At 42.1% G+C, this 21,380-nt stretch overlaps 1 protein-coding gene across 3 annotated transcripts in view; it reads left to right on the forward strand.

The window, feature by feature from the left end:
* Positions 1–21,380, forward strand: part of adkb (adenosine kinase b) — a 277,396-nt gene that overhangs the window by 225,245 nt on the left and 30,771 nt on the right. For all 3 annotated transcript variants that reach the window (XM_041889368.2, XM_041889365.1, XM_041889367.1), the window contains exon 8: positions 12,996–13,034. In XM_041889368.2, coding sequence (XP_041745302.1) covers positions 12,996–13,034 — 39 coding nt within the window. The remainder of the gene's footprint in view (positions 1–12,995; positions 13,035–21,380) is intronic.

Genomic DNA, 21,380 nt, shown 5'->3' on the forward strand with positions numbered 1-21,380 from the left:
TGCTAGACCTCATGTGGCTGGAGTGTGTCAGCAGTTCCTGCAAGAGGAAGGTATTGATGCTATGGACTGGCCCGCCCGTTCCCCAGACCTGAATCCAATTGAGCACATCTGGGACATCATGTCTCGCTCCATCCACCAACGCCACGTTGCACCACAGACTGTCCAGGAGTTGGCGGATGCTTTAGTCCAGGTCTGGGAGGAGATCCCTCAGGAGACCATCCGCCACCTCATCAGGAGCATGCCCAGGCGTTGTAGGGAGGTCATACAGGCACGTGGAGGCCACACACACTACTGAGCCTCATTTTGACTTGTTTTAAGGACATTACATCAAAGTTGGATCAGCCTGTAGTGTGGTTTTCCACTTTAATTTTGAGGGTGACTCCAAATCCAGTGTCACGGAATCAGCCGAGGCTGCCCCTCCTCCTTTCTCGGGCAGGCTTCGGCGTTCGTCGTCCCCGGTTTCGGTGTTTGTCTAGTTTGTCCTGATTGTTTTCACCTGTTTCCCATTATGTTACATTGTATTCCCTTTATAACCCCCTGTCTCTCATTAGTTATTGTGTGTGATTGTTTTCCGTGAGGTCGGCAGTGTTCAGGTGTATGCGTATTTTGTTTCTCTCTGTTTGGAAGTTTTGTTTGTAATTCAATTTACTGTGCAAGTAAAGGTCGTCTGCCAGTAGCTCGGTGTCCTGTGCTTGGCTTCGCTCACAGCATACACGTCGCCCTGACATCCAGACCTCCATGGGTTGATACATTTGATTTCCATTGATAATTTTTGTGTGATTTTGTTGTCAGCACATTCAACTATGTAAAGAAAAAAGTATTTAATAAGATTATTTCATTCATTCAGATCTAGGATGTGTTATTTTAGTGTTCCCTTTATTTTTTTGAGCAGTGTATAAGATAACTAGGTGAGACAACAACATGTCAAATATACAGGATACCATTCCAGCTACACAATGGATATATATAGCATTTAAAAATAAAACAAATTCATACACATCTAAAATATAAATTATGAATAAAAAAATCTGAGAACAGTAATATTTTACAAACACATGAAGGTACCCATAAGCAATAAAAAACAAATGTGAAAAATTGGTGGATTAAGCGTTTTGGAAATAAACGTCATATGTCCAACAGTATATCCTGTCAGTATGATCGCCTGCATGAAGCAAGTCGGCTCTGGTCTCTCCTCACTCTCCCCTGTGCTCTGGTCTCTCCTCTCTCTCCCCTGTGCTCTGGTATCTCCTCCCTGTCCCCTGTGCTCTGGTCTCCTCACTCTCCCCTGTGCTCTGGTCTCTCCTCTCTCTCCCCTGTGCTCTGGTCTCTCCTCTCTCTCCCCTGTGCTCTGGTCTCTCCTCCCTGTCCCCTGTGCTCCGGTCTCTCCTCACTTTCCCCTGTGCTCCGGTCTCTCCTCTCTCTCTTTCCCCTGTGCTCCGGTATCTCCTCTCTCTCTCCCCTGTGCTCCGGTCTCTCCTCTCTCTCCCCCCTGTGCTCCGGTCTCTCCTCTAGCTCCCCCCTGTGCTCCGGTCTCTCCTCTCTCTCCCCCCTGTGCTCCGGTCTCTCCTCTCTCTCCCCCCTGTGCTCCGGTCTCTCCTCTCTCTCCCCCCTGTGCTCCGGTCTCTCCTCACTTTCCCCTGTGCTCCGGTCTCTCCTCACTTTCCCCTGTGCTCCGGTCTCCTCACTTTCCCCTGTGCTCCGGTCTCTCCTCACTCTCCCCTGTGCTCCGGTCTCTCCTCTTTCTCCCCTGTGCTCCGGTCTCTCCTCTCTCTCCCCTGTGCTCCGGTCTCTTCTCTCTCTCCCCTGTGATCCGGTCTCTCCTCTCTCTCCCCTGTGCCCCGGTCTCTCCTCTCTCTCTCCTATGCTCCAGTCTTTCCTCTCTCCTCTGTGTGGGGAAGAAAAAATACCTAAGTGGGAAGCTTTGAAAAATGTCCTATGCATGAAGTGCATTTCCCGTTTTGCTTGGCAAGAAATGGTTGACTCTCTCCTCAAATCAAATGTCACATGCGCTGAATACAACAGGTGTAGATCTTACCGTGAAATGCTCTCCGTCTTAATGGGGTTTAGGATTATTAGCTTACGCTCTCTAAAAATATATATTTGAATGTACGAGCCCCTGCCAGCAGAAACCTCTCACGCGTTCTGATAGCTTCATGCTCCATGTCCCCCATGCAGTCTGCAGCTAGAGGGCTGATGTTTTAAGCCCACCATGTTATCTTTTACCTTTCCAGTGTTTTCCACATGTACACATGTAGAGTAGCTAGCCAAATAGAAAAAGTAGCCCGACAGGCGTTTGACCCCCAGAGTTCAATTGTTTTGTTGCAGAAGGATTTCTATTTTGGTGACCTCTGGTACATTCTAATGCCTTGATTCCATCCGAAATACACAGCAAAATTATTGTATGTGTCACGACTTCGTCCGAAGCTGCCTCCTCTCCTTGTTCGGGTAGGCTTCGGCGTTCGTCGTCACCGGCCTTCTAGCCACTGCCACTCCTCATCGCATCATTCCATTTGTTTTGTCTTGTTTTTATACACACCTGGTTCATATCCCCTCATCAGTCCCTGTATAAGTATTCCCTCTGCCCCCCATGTCAGTGTGTGTGATTGTTTCATGTGGAGGTGTTGATAGCTCGGTGGAGCTTTATGTACTGTATCGCCGGGATATTCACCCGTGTGTTTTGTTTTTCTCCAGTGCGCCGTTATAACGCACTGTAGTTGTTTTACGCATTGCTGCGAACCGCTGTATTGGCCGAATAAACCATTATTCTGTGATTTACACCTCCTGCGCCTGACTCCGTCAAATCACCCGCTACAGTATGCTGTATAGAGTTTACCTCCCAGATTGGAAACATTTATTTTTGGTATTGTGTAGACATGACTTTACAATTTAAATGACTGAAAATGTATGAATTCAGTGTAATGTTTTGTATATTGTCTACTGTAGGTCTAGGCCTACAGTGCATTCGGAAAGTATTCAGACCCCTTCCTTCCCACGTTTTGTTACGTTACAGCATTATTCTAAAATGGATTACAAAAACAAGAACAAAAATCAGTCTACACACAATACCCCATAATGACAAAGCAAAAACAGGTTTGTAGAAATATTTGCGAATGTATATATATATATATATATATATATATATATATATATATATTTTTTTTTAAACATACCTTATTTACATAAGTATTCAGACCCTTCGCTATGAGATTCGAAATTGAGCTCAGGTTCATCCTGTTTCCATTGATCATACTTGAGATGTTTCTAGAACTTGGAGTCCACCTGTGGTCAATTCAATTGATTGGACAGGATTTGGAAAGGCACACACCTGTCTATTTAAGGTCTCACAGTTGACAGTGCATGTCAGAGCAAAAACCAAGCCATGAGGTCGAAGGAATTGTCTGTAGAGCTCCGAGACAGGATTGTGTTGAGGCACAGATCTGGGAAGGGTACCAAAAAATTTCTGCACCATTGAAGGTCCCCAAGAACACAGTGGCCTAAAATGGAAGAAGTTTGGAACGACCAAGACTCTTCCTAGAGCTGGCCGCCCGGCCAAACTGAGCAATCGGGGGAGAAGGGCCTTGGTCAGGGTCAATGGTCACTCTGACAGAGCTCAAGAGTTCCTATGTGGAGATGAGAGAACCTTCCAGAAGGACAACCATCTCTGCAGCACTCCACCAATCAGGCCTTTATGGTAGAGTGGCCAGACAGAAGCCACTCCTCAGTAAAAGGCACATGACAGCCCACTTGGAGTTTGCCAAAAGGCACCTAAAGGACTCTCAGACCATGAGAAACAAGATTCTCTGGTCTGATGAAACCAAGATTGAACTCTTTGGCCTGAATGCCAAGCATCATATCTGGAGGAAACCTGGCGCCATCGCTACGGTGAAGCATGGTGGTGGCAGCATCATGCTGTGGGGATGTTTTTCAGTGGCAGGGACTGGGAGACTAGTCAGGATCGAGGGAAAGATGAACGGAGAAAAGTACAGAGAGATCCTTGATGAAAACCTGCTCTAGAGCTCTCAAGACCTCAGACTGGGGCGAAGGTTAACCTACGACCCTAAGCACACAGCCAAGACAATGCAGGAGCCTTTGGGGCAAGTCTGAATATCCTTTTGGCCCAGCCAGAGCCCGGACTTGAACCCAATCGAACATCTCTGGAGAGACCTGAAAATAGTTGTGCAGCGACGCTCCCCATCCAACCTGACAGAGCTTGAGAGGGTCTGCAGAAAAGAATGGTAGAAACTCCCCAAATACAGGTGTGCCAAGCTTGTAGCGTTCTACCCAAGAAGACTCTGGGCTGTAATCACTGCCAAAGGTGCTTCAACAAAGTACTGAGTAAAGGTTCTGAATATTTATGTGAATGTGATATTGCTGTTGCTTTTTTTGGTAGATTTGCAAAAATTTATAAAAACCTGTTTTTGATTTGTCATTATGGGGTATTGTGTGTAGATCGATGAGGGGGAAAAACTATTTAATCCATTTTAGAATAAGGCTGTAATGTAACAAAATGTGGAGAAAGTCAAGGGGTCTGAATACTTTCCGAATATACTGTATATCAGGGAGAAATTTAGTTTTGGGTGTAGTTACCCTTTTAATTCAAGTGTGCACCTAGAAAAATGCTGTTTAGCTGTGTTTTTGTAACGCATATGTGATGGCAGAGTATGCAAAATAAATACCCACTGGGTTGATGAAAATCATGATATTCTGCCAGGTAAGCATAGGCTACTTTGTAGTTAACATTTAATTGAGAAGGTTTTTGGGAAAGCCTTTCCATCTCCCGGAAGACTTTTCATTAGCATCATCGCTAAAAGCCGATTTATGCTTGATCCAGCCCGGAGTCTCCGTACGGCCGTGCACCTCCCAAATTTTGTAACAATGCAGAGAGCTCCGCATAGCGCCGTATAGCTCCGTATTGACGCTAGGTGGGGGTTGTACATCCTGTATAAACACAAACTCACTTCCTTGACAACAAACATGGAGAACTTTGACAAAAGACTGTGGGGGATAGCAGGACGCTCGATTGGCGCATATTCAACAAATCTCTAACAAAGTAGAATTGTGTCAAATTAGTCATGATTGATGCATTGTAAACAAGCCCATAATGTGCTTACTAAAATCTGATTTGGAAATATTTGGCTGTTTTTCACTACATAACATTTAGAAGTTGTCCCTTTTCAGGTTTAGAAAGTGACTGCTAAATGCTAACTCCCGTTCGTATAAGCTGGTAACATAGGTAGCATACAGAAATCGGTGGTGGCAGTCAGCCATTTTTAACTGTAACACAGTTTATTAATGACGATAACATGAACATGTACTGGGGGTTGACATCCATACAAGCATTATACTCTGATTTTTTTACCTCAACATAGTGTGAAATGCACATACAACCTAAATGTAGGCATATTTTGCTGGGTGGCAATGGGGAGATTTGGGATGGAGATGCACGTGGAAAAACGGTGCAGCATTTACTTCATACTATCTTGGCTCAGTTCCTATGTCAAGCACCGGGAAACGGACTCCAACATCTTAGAAGAAGTAAGGTCTTGCCTTTTACTTTAGACAGTTGCTCGTAATTAGCTGGCTGGCTATAGAGATTAGCCCTGAATTACTACTAGTAGTGCGGTGCAGACCAATTTATTGGATGCGTATGACAACTCCCCGAAGCGCAAGAAGTATGAATGCTCTGACTTCTCGAGGCTGCATAGCTGTAAATGCTGTATGGCCACTGCAGATATCAGATTGACCATAAATTGGCTTTAACTGCTACACAAAATGGTTTCGCGCGCACCGCACAGACAGGGGCGTTCTCATTGCCTCAAAAAGTTGCAGGAAATACAAATCACTGATAAATTGTAAATGTCTTATGATAAATTTGGGCAAATTAATTTAATACATTTATACTGAACAAAAAATATAAACGCAACAATTGCAAAGATTTGACAGAGTTAGTTCATATAAGGAAATCAGTCAATTGAAATAAATGAATGTTGCATGTTGCGTTTATTTTTGTTCAGTGTAAAAGGCACAGCACAAGGACACAGGAGCACATGAGGGATGGAGATTTGATGGCTTGTAAGGCCGGTAGGTAAGTTTGATACAAGTTATGATAGGAGGTTGTGGTTCTGGAGGATACCAAAGGGGGAGGTGCAAGGCATTGGCATGTGTGACTGAGCAGTGCCACTAGCTAGAATAAACAACTAAACCAGTGCAGACATCAAACTATGAGCTTGCAAACAACAAATGTGCACAGGTAAGAATATTACAATTACTGCTACACAATATAAGGCACTTACTCTAGCCAGGTAAAGGAATTGGGCTGCCACCACAAACACTGAACAAACAATGAGATAAAACAAGCCGCTTATTTAGGTGAGGAAGGGATAGGAATGGTGATTATCAGAGTGAGTTCAGGTGTGGCGAGTTGTCAGGAATGGGGGCATGTCCAGAGGATAATTAGGGAATTGGTGAGATGGCGTGATCCTTCAGAACATCGCTAGAAGATGCATATTGTTCATTCTAGCGGGAGAGAGCTCGACGGACTAGTGAATTGAAACTTTTAAATGAAAAGTAGCCTAGTAGGCCTTCCGAGTGGCGCAGCCGTCTAAGGCACTGCATCGCAGCCTGGGGTTCAAAATTAATGATCGATTTGTTGAGTAATCTTAAATAAATTCAGACTATTTTGAGCAATAGCTACCGTGTCTCAAAATGGACAAACAGTACTATTTCTGTTTTTTTTTCTAGTTTTTCAAGCCAATGTCTTTTAAGGGAGTATGCGAGCACACTCGTTCGGTTCGTCTAGCCGACTTTGGCTAGCCGTCAGCCGAACTGAAGCATGCTGACGCCTTAAGGAGAACCTCTGGTCACTCATCAACCTGCCACATCACTCAGCTGGAATCCTTAATTGGTGAAACTGCCACGTCTGTTTGAAAGAAAACAACAATAAATAGGTTACTGTAAACAACAAACAATGTTATTTTTTATATTGAACAAGGCATTGTTGAGGAGGCGCTTGTAAGTAAGCATTTTACTTTACTGTTTAGACCTGTTGTATCCTGTGCATGCGACAAATACACTTTGATTTGATTTTCCCGCAGACATCATTGCACGTGCGACCGAACAGCAAAATATGTACTGCCATTTTTATTTAATTTTTTCGTAGCCTGAGGCCCCTCGCCTCCGTTTCATCAACAAAACAAAAACAAAGACAAAGGTGCTGGGGGCGAACAGTGGTGCTGCGGATTCCATCTTTAAAGAGGAGAATAGGACTTGGATAAGGAAAGATTTCATTACAGCGTTACATCTTTAAACTAATGAGACGCTTTGTTGAAGACATTGATCTTGTCCAGATGTGGCTCGAAGGACTTATAGAATAGGGTTGCAAAAATTTGGGAAACGTGGGAATTTTTTGAGAGTTTCTGGAATTTTAAGCAGCCCCTAAGCACTTACCATTATAGTGACAGCCGTAAAGAAACATTAAGCCCTCATATCGTTGTACCATTGTATCAGTCTAAACTCTTATCAATTCAACCTGTTATCATTTGGCAGCCCTTTTATAATGCATAATTAATTAATTAGTGTTTTCTATCGTCCAATAGTGTATTATACTGTAGGTCTGAAGGTTCTTTATTACACAAGGGCTATAAATGTATTCAATTGAATTCAATACAACTTTATTTGCATGCATATATAATGGAGTCACACATTAGTTTTATAGTGTGGTTTAGCTGTACGCATTCATAACAGCGTGCAGATCCATCTATCCTAAGAACCATTATAAATGCATAAATGCCTATAATACATCACACGCAGGTGGCTCATAGAAATTGTTACCACCATTATATAAATCTTCTATGCTGCCAACCAAAACCCACTTACACAGAAGAGTGTTGCCACTGTAGCTAACTGGGTGACTGAAGGCTACAACCAACCAACAGGAATGTTATTCAGCCTGCATTCATGTGCCTTTTTAAAAGGCTTTGGCTGCGTCCCAAATGGCACCCATTTGTGTACAAAACATTAAGAACACCTTCCTAATATTGAAGAACAGCCTCAATTTGTCGGGGTATGGACTCTACAAGGTGTCGGAAGCGTTCCACAGGGATGCTGGCCCATGTTCACTCCATTGCTTCCCACGGTTGTGTGAAGTTGGCTGGATGTCCTTTGGGTGGTGGACCATTTTTGATACACAGAGGAAACTGTTGAGCGTGAAAGACCCAGCAGCTTTGAAGTTCTTGACACAAACCGGTTGCGCCTGGCACCTACTACCATACCCCGTTCAAAGGCACTTAAATATTTTGTCTTGCCCATACACAATCCATGTCTCGAGGCTTAAAAATCCTTCTTTAACCTGTCTCCTCCCCTTCATCTACACTGATTGAAGTGGATTTAAGAAGTGACATCAATAAGGGATCATAGCTTTTACCTGGATTCACCTGGTCAGTCTATGTCATTGAAAGAGCAGGTGTTCTTAATGTTTTGTACACTCCGTTTTTGGTCAAAGACTGTAAAATCAGCAAAAAATTTATTTAATTTACTAAATATTTTCTAATACTTTTTGGGTTTAGTTCAATTTGCAGTCTACAAATTATTCTAATTATGTTCCGTTCCCCCCCGACCATCCGGCCCACGGCTGATTCTAGTTGCCTGCCCCTGACACAGGGAATAGGGTGCCATTTGGGACACAACCTTTGTAAAGGAGCACCAGATGAAGTATCCTTGTTTTGACGACACATTAAGCTGTTCATGCCCCTGAAGTGTGATGGTTGCATCTGTGACTAAATGTTTCTGAAGTCAATATCTAGTAGTAAATAAATTAACAAATGAATGAATGTGAGTGGCTGCGGCTGGTACCCACTAGCTACATAAAAAGAGACACTCACCTAATATGAAAGGAGCTTGAGTGGCTATTTGTGTGTGTGTGTGTGTGTGTGCGCAAATGCATGTATGTGTGCACTGTAAAAATTATAGTTTCAACTAATCATTATTAAGTAACTGGTTCCACAACCTTTTTCAAAGTGATACCTGAACGTAACATTTTTAGTTGGCCCAAACCTTGCTCCAACTTGAGAACTTAAAATGTTTGTCACATACAATTGATGTCGGAAGTTTACATACACCTTAGCCAAATACATTTAAACTCAGTTTTTCACAATTCCTGACATTTAATCCTACTAAAAATTCCCTGTTTTAGGTCAGTTAGGATTACCACTTTATTTTAAGAATGTGAAATGTCCGAATAATTTATTTCAGCTTTTATATATTTAATCACATTCCCAGTGGGTCAGAAGTTTACATACACTCAATATTTGGTAGCATTGCCTTTAAATTGTTTAACTTGGGTCAAACGTTTCGGATAGCCTTCCACAAGCTTCCCACAATAAGATGGGTGAATTCTGGCCCATTCCTCCTGACAGAGCTGGTGTAACTGTCAGGTTTGTAGGCCTCCTTGCTCGTGCACGCTTTTTCAGTTCTGCCCACAAATATTCTATAGGATTGAGGTCAGGGCTTTGTCATGGCCACTCCAATACCTTGACTTTGTTGCCCTTAAGCCATTTTGCCACAACTTTGGAAGTATGCTTGGGGTCATTGCCCATTTGGAAGACCCATTTGTAACCAAGCTTTAACTTCCTGACTGATGTCTTGAGATGTTGCTTCAATATATCCACATCATTTTCCTTTCTCATGATGCCATCTATTTTGTGAAGTGCACCAGTCCCTCCTGCAGCAAAGCACCCCCACAGCATGATGTTGCCACCCCCGTGCTTCACGGTTGGGATTGTGTTCTTCGGCTTGCAAGCCTACCCTTTTTCCTCCAAACATAACGATGGTCATTAAGGCCAAACAGTTCTATTTTTGTACATTTCTCAAAAAAGTATGATCTTTGTCCCCATGTGCAGTTTCTAACCGTAGTCTGGCTTTCTTATGGCGGTTTTGGAGCAGTGGCTTCTTCCTTGCTGAGCGGCCTTTCAGGTTATGTCGATATAGGACTCGTTTTACTGTGTATATAGATACTTTTGTACCTGTTTCCTCCAGCATCTTCACAAGGTCCTTTGCTGTTGTTCTGGGATTGATTTGCACTTTTCGCACCAAAGTACGTTCATCTCTAGGAGACAGAACGCGTCTCCTTCCTGAGCGGTATGACGGCTGCAATATCCAATGGTGTATATACTTGCGTACTATTGTTTGTACAGATGAACGTGGTACCTTCAGGCGTTTGGAAATTGCTCCCAAGGATGAACCAGACTTGTGGAGGTCTACAATTTTTTTTCGGAAGTCTTGGCTGATTCTTTTTGATTTTCCCATGATGTCAAGCAAAGAGGCACGGAATTTGAAGGTAGGCCTTGAAATACATCCACAGGTACACCTCCAATTGACTCAAATGATGTCAATTAGCCTATCAGAAGCTTCTAAAGCCAATTTTCCAAGCTGTTTAAAGGCACAGTCAATTTATTGTATGTAAACTTCTGACCTACCGGAATTGTGTTACAGTGAATTATAAGTGAAATAATCTGTCTGTAAACAATTGTTGGAAAAATTACTTGTGTCATGCACAAAGTAGATGTCCTAACCGACTTGCCAAAACTATAGTTTGTTAACAAGAAATTTGTGGAGTGGTTGAAAAACAAGTTTGAATGACTCCATCCTAAGTGTATGTTCATTATTATTATAATAAATACTTTACAAAAAAAGGCTGTGGAACTAGTTACACACAGTGGTTTTGACAATGTTTTCAACTTACATATTTGACACACGTTGACATACATGATCACATTGTGTATGTTCATTTATACAGTAATTGTTATTCAACATGTCCTCACCTAGGATTTGAATTCACAATCTCTTGGTACACGGCATACCGATCTTCCTGCTACGCCAGCATGTCTGTGTCAGTTATCTGTTAATCTGACTATTCTCTCGTCATTGATTTTATTGATTTATTTAAGCAATTTTGGGGGTTTCTGTATAGTTGTCTAATGTTATTGGTTTGGCATATTATTCTGTTTTAATGTTACTCCTTAATCACTATGATAAATTAGTTTTACTTGAGTGTCCTTTTAACAGAGCTGAGATTTAGAAGTGCAAAGTGTATGCAGTGTACAATATACGTGAAATCAGTCATTGACACAGACATGCTGGTGTAGCAGGAAGATCGGTATGCCGTGTACCAAGAGATTATGAATTCAAATCCTAGGTGAGGACATGTTGAATAATAATTACTGTATAAATGAACATGCACAATGTAATCATGTATGTCAACGTGTGTCAAATATGTACGTTGAAAACATTGTATGTCAAAACCACTGTGTAACTAGTTCCACAGCCTTTTTTTGTAAAGTATTTATAATAATCATTTCTAGTTGAATGAACATATGAGACAAGTTGAGCAAACACATTATTAAAGTTGACTGACATTTTTTCAAGTTAGAGCTAAGTTTGGGCCAACTAAAAGTTAAGTTCAGGTAGCACTTTAATTGAACAGTTGAGTAAACTAAAAAAGGCTATGGAACCAATTACTTAATAATTGTCATGTTCGTTTAATGACGGGTCAGACCAAGGCGCAGCGTGATATGCGTACATGTTTATTAACGTAATAAACAACACGACAAAACAACAAAGGAAACGAAACATGAAGTCCAAGGTAGTACAGAACAACAAACATTACACGGAACAAGATCCCACAACTAGACAGTGCCAATAGGCTGCCTAAGTATGGTCCCCAATCAGAGACAACGAGCGACAGCTGCCTCTGATTGGGAACCACACCGGCCAACATAGATCCACACATACCAGAACGACAACATAGAAAAAGCACAACAAGGAATATACACACCCTGACTCAACATATAAGCGTCCCCTGAGTCAGGGCGTGACAATAATAATTAGTTGAAACAACTACATTTTTTACAGTGTGTTTTTGTGTGTCTGTGCGTGTGTTATTAGATGAATTGACATCCGGTATCTCTGTCCCAGTTCTCCCCTGGGCCCCATAACCTTATTGTTTCATGTCTTCTCCTCTCCTCCCTTTTCTCTTGACCACACACACACACACACACACACACACACACTCCTTCATCTCCTCCCTCTCTTCTGTGTGTAAGACCAGGTCGTCAACCAGTCTCTCCCTAAGGTCACAACCCCAGCCCCCTTTCCATATAATCGGGTCATTTACCATCATAGCATCGACTTATTGCTTTGTCTAAGGGTCAAAAGTGAATTGAGCGAATGGACTTGTCACGCTTGATTTGTGTCCATGTTATTGCATCTCATCGTGCAACAACTAGCCTACAGCAGCCTCTGCCCATTGACTAAACAGAGCAAATAATACCACCTGACTGCTAGCAACCACCACAAGTCAAGTACACTATAAATCATGCCGTCTGTGTTCACTATTATTGAATTCCAGTGGTGTAAACTGGGAAACCCACATATCTATCCATATCTATCCTCTGTGTTACAATAGTTTTGTGGCTGGAGTGTGGAAATGGTGTTGAATGTGTCCCAAATTGCACCCTATTTCCTATATAGTGCACTACTTTCGACCCTATGGGCCTTGGTCAAAAGTAGTGCACTATAAAGGGAATAGGGTGCCATTTGGGATGCAGATGTTGTCTTCTTCTCAAGGCTGTTGTTGTAAGATCAGCCAAAGTGGGGCATTGGGATTAAAAGGGTTTATTTTGTCCCCTGTGAGTACAGTATTAATTCAGGGAGCAAAGTAGCATAGCAGCAAAATGGACTCAAGTTACTCTTTCAATCTCAAGTGTCAGGTCATCACACGTGTTTAGTCCGTCAGTGACTGAAGGAAGGAAGTGAGAGGTCTTGTACTGTATGCCTGCAGTGGCTGTGTCCCAAATGGCTCCCTATGTAGTGCACTACTTTTGACCAGACCCCTATTGGCCCTGGTCAAAAGTAGTGCACTACATAGGGGATAGGGGGCTGTTACAGCATTGTGACTCTGTAATTAACGGTTAATTTGTGTTCTTTATTTTCTATTTTAGGAGGCGGCCACATTCGCCACAGAGCAAGGTTTCCAGGAGGTGAGTTACCGCCGAATGCACACCACTAAACAGATCCTAAAGGTTTATTTTAGCTGATAATTTAGTTATTTTTTGGACAGTGATTGATGTGCTATTATACTCTCTGGGCCTTGCAGCAGTTGCTATGGAAACCTGGCAGTCGTCATGGTTTCTTTGTTCAGCCATCTCTCTCTTTCTCTCTCGCTGTCTCTCTCTCTGTCTCTGTGTGTGTGTGTGTTATGACGCACTCCGCTAGGTCTGCATCCAACATTGCCTACAGATGTTATGTATTGAATTTTGAAAAGCCTCTTGGGAAGCTGAGAAGTTGGGCATGGTTTCAAGCCTTTCCTCTCCTCTCCTCTCTCTCTGCCTCTCCTCTCTCTCTCTCTCTCTCTCTCTCTCTCTCTCTCTCTCTCTCAATCTCTCTGCCCCTCTCTCGCGCCCACAATGCCTCTCTTTTTCTCTCGCTCTGCCCCTCTACCTCTCTCTGTTCTCCCACACTCGCTCTCGCTTTATCTCTCTCCATCTCTCTCTCTCTGCTGCTCTCTCTCTCCATCTTGCTCTCTCTCATCTCTCTCTCTCTCTCTGCCGCTCCTCTCTCTCTCTCCATTTCTCTCTCTTTTCGCTCTCTCTCTCCATCTCTCTCTCTGCTGCTCTCTCTCTCTCCATCTCTCTCTCTGTCGCTCTCTCGCTCTCCATCTCTCTCTCTGCCGCTCTCTCTCTCTCTCTGAATCTCTCTCTCTCTGCCGCTCTCTCTCTCTCTTCATCTCTCTCTCTCTCTGAATCTCTCTCTCCATCTCTCATTTCAATTACATTTGATAAATGCTTTATTGGCATGAATGGCTGGTTGCCGCTGTTGCCAAAGCAATGTATATGAAGTATTACATAAATGAACAATATGCTTGAGCAACAATAGTATATGACAACAAAAACAAGAATACATTGAGAATAATACACACAAAGAGAAAACATCTAATTGGGGATTTAATTTATACAGGGTCTTTCTAAATGCAAAATATTCTCTCTCTCTCTCTCTCTCTCTCTCTCTCTCTCTCTCTCTCTCTCTCTCTCTCTCTCTCTCTCTCTCTCTCTCTCTCTCTCTCTCTCTCTCTCTCTCTCTCTCTCTCTCTCTCTCTCTCTCTCTCTCTCTCTCTCTCTCTCTCTCTCTCTCTCTCTCTCTCTCTCTCTCTCTCTCTCTCTCTCTCTCTCTCTCTCTCTCTCTCTCTCTCTCGGGGCTGACAGGTTGCCTGGTTAAAAAGCTTCTCTCATTAGTATCATTACTCCCAGGGATGATATGTCTCCCCTCTCCCTGCTACAGTATAATATAGCACTAACACAAAATTGTACAGTGCGCACACCATCCTTTTAATAACCAAATGACTGCCACCTGTGGTTTTAGATGATGTAAATGAAAATGACATAATGTGTTTTAAGTGGGCTGATGAATGCATGTTTAGCTTTGCCTGCCTCTTTGCTGCCTTTTCAAAAAATCATATATCCCCGCTTTGCTTTTTAAATATGAATTTTAAAAAATAAACAAAACAGGTGCGTTTCTTTTTTTTAAATGTGAAATCTGCATTAGATATTTTTAAGTGTCTTCTCTCTTTTAAAGGTAGAGCTCTCCCTTGAATATAGTTCTTCTGTGTATGAATAATTTTCATCCAGAATCACTTACAGTGTGATCAACGTGACTGGAATGGGAATGGATTCCTGATGGCCCTGACAGCTTCCAGGGAGGGAGGGAGGGAGGGAGGGAGGGAGGGGAAAAGCTCACATCACAGAAAGTAAATATAAAGGGCAAAGCATCAACTCTCCCAGTACTAACCAATTCTCTGACATTTTCTGTGTCAACTTGATTTGCCAGAACACTGCAAAATTGCATCTGTAAAATATGATTTTTCAGAGAACACTAGTATGGTACTTACAGTATTTCTATATGGTTTGCGGTGAAATTAGTTTTTTCTGCTTAGATTTATCTTGTTGTCATGTCACTTTTGTAAAAATGTGGTTCGTGCAGCCAGGTGCTCCAAAAATCTGTTAATTCACAAGATTGGCAAAGGGAATACAAAGGAGGATGTGCATTGATATTTCTGCTTCCTGCTTTTTGTTTTTGTAATAACATACTCAATAATTTGTCTGCTGGCCAGAAATATACATTGTAGCCGTGCCAATGACTATTTATTCATTATAAGGTTAGTTTTCTCTCTCTCCAAAAAGCCATCAGTACATCCGAAAACACACTTAGCAGACGTTCTGATTGTCATCTGTTTCCTTTAAATGGCCAGAGATGAGATGAGGTATCTGCAGACCAGCAATAATGAAATCTTTCCTAGTCCCAAATAGCACCCTATTTGCTATAAAGTGCACTACTGGTCAAAGGTAGTGCACTACATATGGAATAGGGTGCCATTTAGGACGCAATCACTGCCTCACAAACAGCCTCTGCATTGAGGAAGTTACATTTTTCAGCAGCTTTAAAAAAACGACTACAGAGAAATGTGCTTCACAACATCATAACCCACTAAAGTGCAGATGCTGTTGATTTGGATCCGATCAATTACTGCACAATTAATCGTTCACACGTTTGCATTTGTCAGCAGTACAGTAATCCAAATTGACAATGCAAATGGTCTCCTTGACATTTTCTAAATGCACTCATGTTGAATTGAATATGATCTGTTTTCCATATTGTGTTGTTGCCATAGGAAGTTGTTGCCAGGTAAGTCGGCTACACAAACAGGTGTAGTAACATATTGTTAATATTGTGTGTGTTTTGCCTTCCTTAACTACTATAATAGTTACCCTACCACCCCCAACCCCTATATTAGACCCCTAAACCCCTATTTTCCTAAACCAACTTAACCTCTTTTTATAAACCTCTCATAAACCATATAGGGTTACACACCAGGGCTGTGCGTTACTCCCGTGGAGATTTTTTGCATTTGGTGTCTGGAGTCATTGGAGTGGCTGGCTTGTGGTTCGGTTGAGTCAGTCACAGTGACAAATTGCTTCTTTGCTGTTGCCTGCTAACAGCCTCTGTATTAACCTCTCCATTAGCACTTACTTAGAGTGTTACACCCATTTTTCTTCTGCCCAATGTCTCGGCGGACCTCTTTAGACTGATTAACGGAGGTTTGGGAAGCATTTAGAGGTGCTAAAGCTCATCGGCTGGAGTGAGGAATGGAGGCAGTGTAGCTGGCTGGTGGTATTGGATAGGAGCTGTATCACTCTGATTACTTCCTGCTTGGCTTTATTTGGTTGCTCTAAACCAGGGGTGTCAAACGTCCGGCCCACGGGCCGGATCAGGCCCGCAAACGGGTTTAATCCGGCCCGCGAGATGATTTTGAAAAAAAATTATAATAATAATAATAATTTTTGGGAAAGTATAAAAATGCGCTCCTATTTTTCAATAAAATAAACTGCTGTTCCAATTGCGTCCACTGGATGCCGCAATAGCAATTGTGTTAAGCAAGCAAACTGTTTATACCGGGGCAGAGCAAGTAGGTCAAGCACGTGCAGCCAATGAGCTACTTTGTTTTGCCCGCGATATTTATTACGGCTTCTACTTTTAACATTATGTGCTTTGGCACCCTCATTGCCCCAATATGTCTCTGTCAAAAAAGAGAAAAGTGGACGCAGAGTGCAGAGTGTTCCAAGAAAAATTGTCATCCTATTTATTCACGGAATTGAATGGGAAAGCTGTATGTTTGGTGTGTTCAGAGCATGTTGCAGTGCTGAAAGAATATAACCTTCGTCGCCACTATGTGAGTCTTCATGCCGACAAATATGACAACTTTCAAGGACAGCGGAGATGAGAGAAGGTGAATGAACTGTTGGCGGGTCTGAAGAAACAGCAGTCTGTGTTTACTCACAGCCGAGACATCAGTGACGCTGCAGTGAAAGCTAGCTACCTCATTGCTAATGAAATCGCAGAGGCTTCAAAACAATTTAGTGAGGGTGAATTTGTAAAAACATGCATGATGAAGGCAGCGGAGATTGTGTGCCCTGAAAAGCGGCAGGCTTTTGCAAATATCAGCCTGACAAGAAACACAGTTGCAGACAGGATTTCCAATCTTTCAGTGGATTTGGACAGCCAGTTGAAGCAAAAAGTAAAGTCATTTATTGCGTTTTCGGTTGCAATTGATGAAAGCACGGACATTACAGATGTTGCACAACTGGCCATTTTCATCCGCGGAGTTGATGACACATTGACCGTCACCGAGGAGTTCGTGGAGTTGGTGCCGGTGACAGATACAACGACAGCAGCTGATATTTTTACCGCACTCGTCGGGCGCGCTGGACAGGGTCGGAGTGGACTGGTCCCGCGCTGTCAGCCTGGCTACAGATGGTGCGCCCTCAATGATCGGGAAAAAAGCAGGCGTTGTGACAAAGTTCAGAGAGAAAGTGCAATCTGCAAATGGAGGACGTGATTTTTTGACTTTTCACTGTATTTTGCACCAGGAGGCTTTGTGTTGCAAGTCATTAAAGATGGATAACGTCATGAAGGTGGTCATCCAAACTGTTCATTTCATCCGATCCAGAAGCCTGAATCACCGTCAGTTTGACAGCCTTCTCAGAGAGAAAGACCACATCTATGGCCTGCCATACCACACTGAGGTAAGATGGTTAAGCCGAGGTGCTGTGCTGAGGCGTTTCTTTGATTTACGAGAAGAAATTGAACAGTTCATGGAAGAAAAGGGCAAACCAGTGTTAGAATTTCATTCCGCAGAATGGATGCAGGACCTTGCATTTATGGTGGATGTTACAGAGCACCTGAATAACTTGAACAAACAGCTGCAAGGGCGCAACAAAGTTGTCACGCAGTATTATGACAGTATACGTTCTTTCAAGTTGAAGCTGTCATTGTGGGAGACGCAACTTGCCGGTGGTGATGCAGCTCACTTCCCCTGTCTGAAAAATGTGTGCGCGACCCAACATGTGGCAGACATGAAGTGGTTCAAAGATAAAATAACGGGACTGTTACGGGAGTTTGAGCAACGCTTTCAGATTTATGTTTATATGTTTTTATGTTGATGTGCTATTGTTTTTAATTGTTTTTATTTTATTTGTATATTTAACCTATTCTTGACTCTGTGGTTCTTGCACTTGTTTGGGGAACAGGATTTCATTATTTTTATCTACATTTCTGCCTGAGAAATGACACCCTGATATAGTTCTGTGATCTGTGATATACTTCTGTGAATCACTGAGGCATTGTGTGTTTGTGTGTTCTTTGTCCTCAGAACTTTCAAATAACTTGAGGTGTTTTATGATTAATAGTGATGTTGTGCTTTTGGACACTGTCCTCAGGCTCCAGCTTTATGTTTATATGTTTTTATGTTGATGTGCTATTGTTTTTTATTGATTTTATTTTATTTGTATATTTAACCTATTCTTGACTCTGTGGTTCTTGCACTTGTTTGGGGAACAGGATTTCATTATTTTTATCTACATTTCTGCTTGAGAAATGACACCCTGATATAGTTCTGTGATCTGTGAAACAGTTATGTTAATCACTGAGGCATTGTGTGTTTGTGTGTTCTTTGTCCTCAGAACTTTCAAATAACTTGAGGTGTTTTATGATTAATAGTGATGTTGTGCTTTTGGACACTGTCCTCAGGCTCCAGCTTTATGTTTATATGTTTTTATGTTGATGTGCTATTGTTTTTAATAGATTTTATTTTATTTGTATATTTAACCTATTCTTGACTCTGTGGTTCTTGCACTTGTTTGGGGAACAGGATTTCATTATTTTTATCTACATTTCTGCTTGAGAAATGACACCCTGATATAGTTCTGTGATCTGTGAAACAGTTCTGTTAATCACTGAGGCATTGTGTGTTTGTGTGTTCTTTTTCTTTAGAATTTTCAAATAAACTTGACGTGTTTTATGATTAATAGTGATGTTGTGCTTGTACTATTTTGGACACATTGTCCTCAGGCTCCAGCTTTATGTTGTATGTTGATCGTATTAAAACAAAGAAAACAATCTGAAGTTGTTGTTTTTAAGTTATATATACCATGATTTTTCCGGTACGGCCCACTTGGGAATAGATTTTCCTCCATGTGGCCCCTGAGCTAAAATGAGTTTGACACCCCTGCTCTAAACGTTCCTCATTGTAGATAAACACTATACTGCTAGAATTGCCTGAGAAGAGACTTATTGTTGTATAAATTCTAATAATAATATGATAATAAAAGACTTAACAATAATAAAGTAATGTAATATGGTCATTTAGTAGACGTTTTGAATCCAAGGCGACTTACAGAACTGTCAACATTGAGAGCAGATGTGGCCATGTGGGAATCGAACCCACAATCCACCATTCTCTAAAGCCCAACCCACTGAGCCACTGGAACCAAATGATAAAACAGCAGTGTCGTTCATGGTCCACCTTACTGTGAGCTACTGATAGAGACATTCCACCTGCTCATAGTACATCATGATAAGTTAATAGTAAAGCAGCCATGACAGGGGTGGGTTTTTATCCCTGTGATGATCAAAGGGAGGCTCACTGGAGAGTTGTTAGTCTCCAGGCTCCAAGATATCCAGTCTGTGCACATGCTGTCGAGAGCCCTGTCTGCATCCCAAATGGCATCCTATTCCCCATAGGGCTCTGTTCAAAAGTAGTGCACTATGTAGGGAATAGGGTGCCGTTTGGGACGCAGACAGGGCCTGCTTCAGGAGGAGAATAGTATATGACTACATGTAAAACACCACCTAGCTGTATCCCCTCTCTTCATTCATGTAGCTTTGTCTGACAACAGCAAATCTTCAGCCACACTATAGGCTATCCTATAGCCTAGTTTCATTGTTGATAATGGATGCAGTTCAGCCCTATCTACTGAGTGTTTTCACATTTCTACATTACAAAACAATGAGTGTTTTTAACCCAGTAATATTGATCTCTTAATTATCACTTGATCCCCTCAGCCCAGCAGAGATAGGAAAACATTGACCTGTGACCCCTCATTGACTGAAATGGCCCCTTATCAGGCAATACATCAAATCAAATTGTATTTGTCACATGCTTCGTAAACAACAGGTGTAGACTTAGTGAAACGCTTCCTTACGGACCCTTCCCAACAATGCAGAGAGAAAAAAAGAGAAATAATAGAAAAATAATAACACAAGGAATAAATACACAATGAGTAACGATAACTTGGCTATATACAGTTGAAGTCGGAAGTTTACATACACCTTAGCCAAATACATTTAAACTCAGTTTTTCACAATTCCTGACATTTAATCCAAGTAAAAATTCCCTGTTTTAGGTCAGTTAGGATCACCACTTTATTTTAAGAATGTGAAATGTCAGAATAATAGTTATTTCAGCTTTTATTTATTTCATCACATTCCCAGTGGGTCAGAAGTTTACATACACTAAATTAGTATTTGGTAGCATTGCTTTAAATTGTTTAACTTGGGTCAAACGTTTCGGGTAGCCTTCCACAAGCTTCCCAAAATAAGTTGGGTGAATTTTGGCCCATTCCTCCTGACAGAGCTGGTGTAACTGAGTCAGGTTTGTAGGCCTCCTTGCTCGCACACGCTTTTCCAGTTCTGCCCACACATTTCCGATAGGATTAAGGTCAGGGCTTTATGATGGCCACTCAAATACCTTGACTGTGTTGTCCTTAAGCCATTTTGCCACAACTTTGGAAGTATGCTTGGGGTCATTGTCCATTTGGAAGACCCATTTGTGACCAAGCTTTAACTTCCTGACTGATGTCTTGAGATATATATCCACATCATTTTACTTCCTCATAATGCCATCTATTTTGTAAAGTGCACCAGTCCCTCCTGCAGCAAAGCACCCCCACAGCATGATGCTGCCACCCCCGTGGTTCACGGTAGGGATGGTGTTCTTCGGCTTGCAAGCCACCCCCTTTTTCCTCCAAACACAACGATGGTCATTATGGCCAAACAGTTCTATTTTTGTTTCATCAGACCAGAGGACATTTCTCCAAAAAGTACGATCTTTGTCCCCATGTGCAGTTGCAAACTGTAGTCTGGCTTTTTTATGGCGGTTTTGGAGCAGTGGCTTCTTCCTTGCTGAGCGGCCTTTTCATGTTATGTCGATATAGGACTCGTTTTACTGTGGATATAGATACTTTTGTACCTGTTTCCTCCAGCATCTTCACAAGGTCCTTTGCTGTTGTTCTGGGATTGATTTGCACTTTTCGCACCAAAGTACGTTCATCTCTAGGTGACAGAACGCGTCTCCTTCCTGAGCGGTATGACGGCTGCGTGGTCCCATGGTGTTTATACTTGCGTTCTATTGTTTGTACAGATGAACGTGGTACCTTCAGGCGTTTGGAAATTGCTCCCAAGGATGAACCAGACTTGTGGAGGTGTACAATTTTTTT

This window comes from Coregonus clupeaformis, chromosome 1 (assembly GCF_020615455.1).
Source record: "Coregonus clupeaformis isolate EN_2021a chromosome 1, ASM2061545v1, whole genome shotgun sequence".
Lineage (NCBI taxonomy): Eukaryota > Metazoa > Chordata > Actinopteri > Salmoniformes > Salmonidae > Coregonus > Coregonus clupeaformis.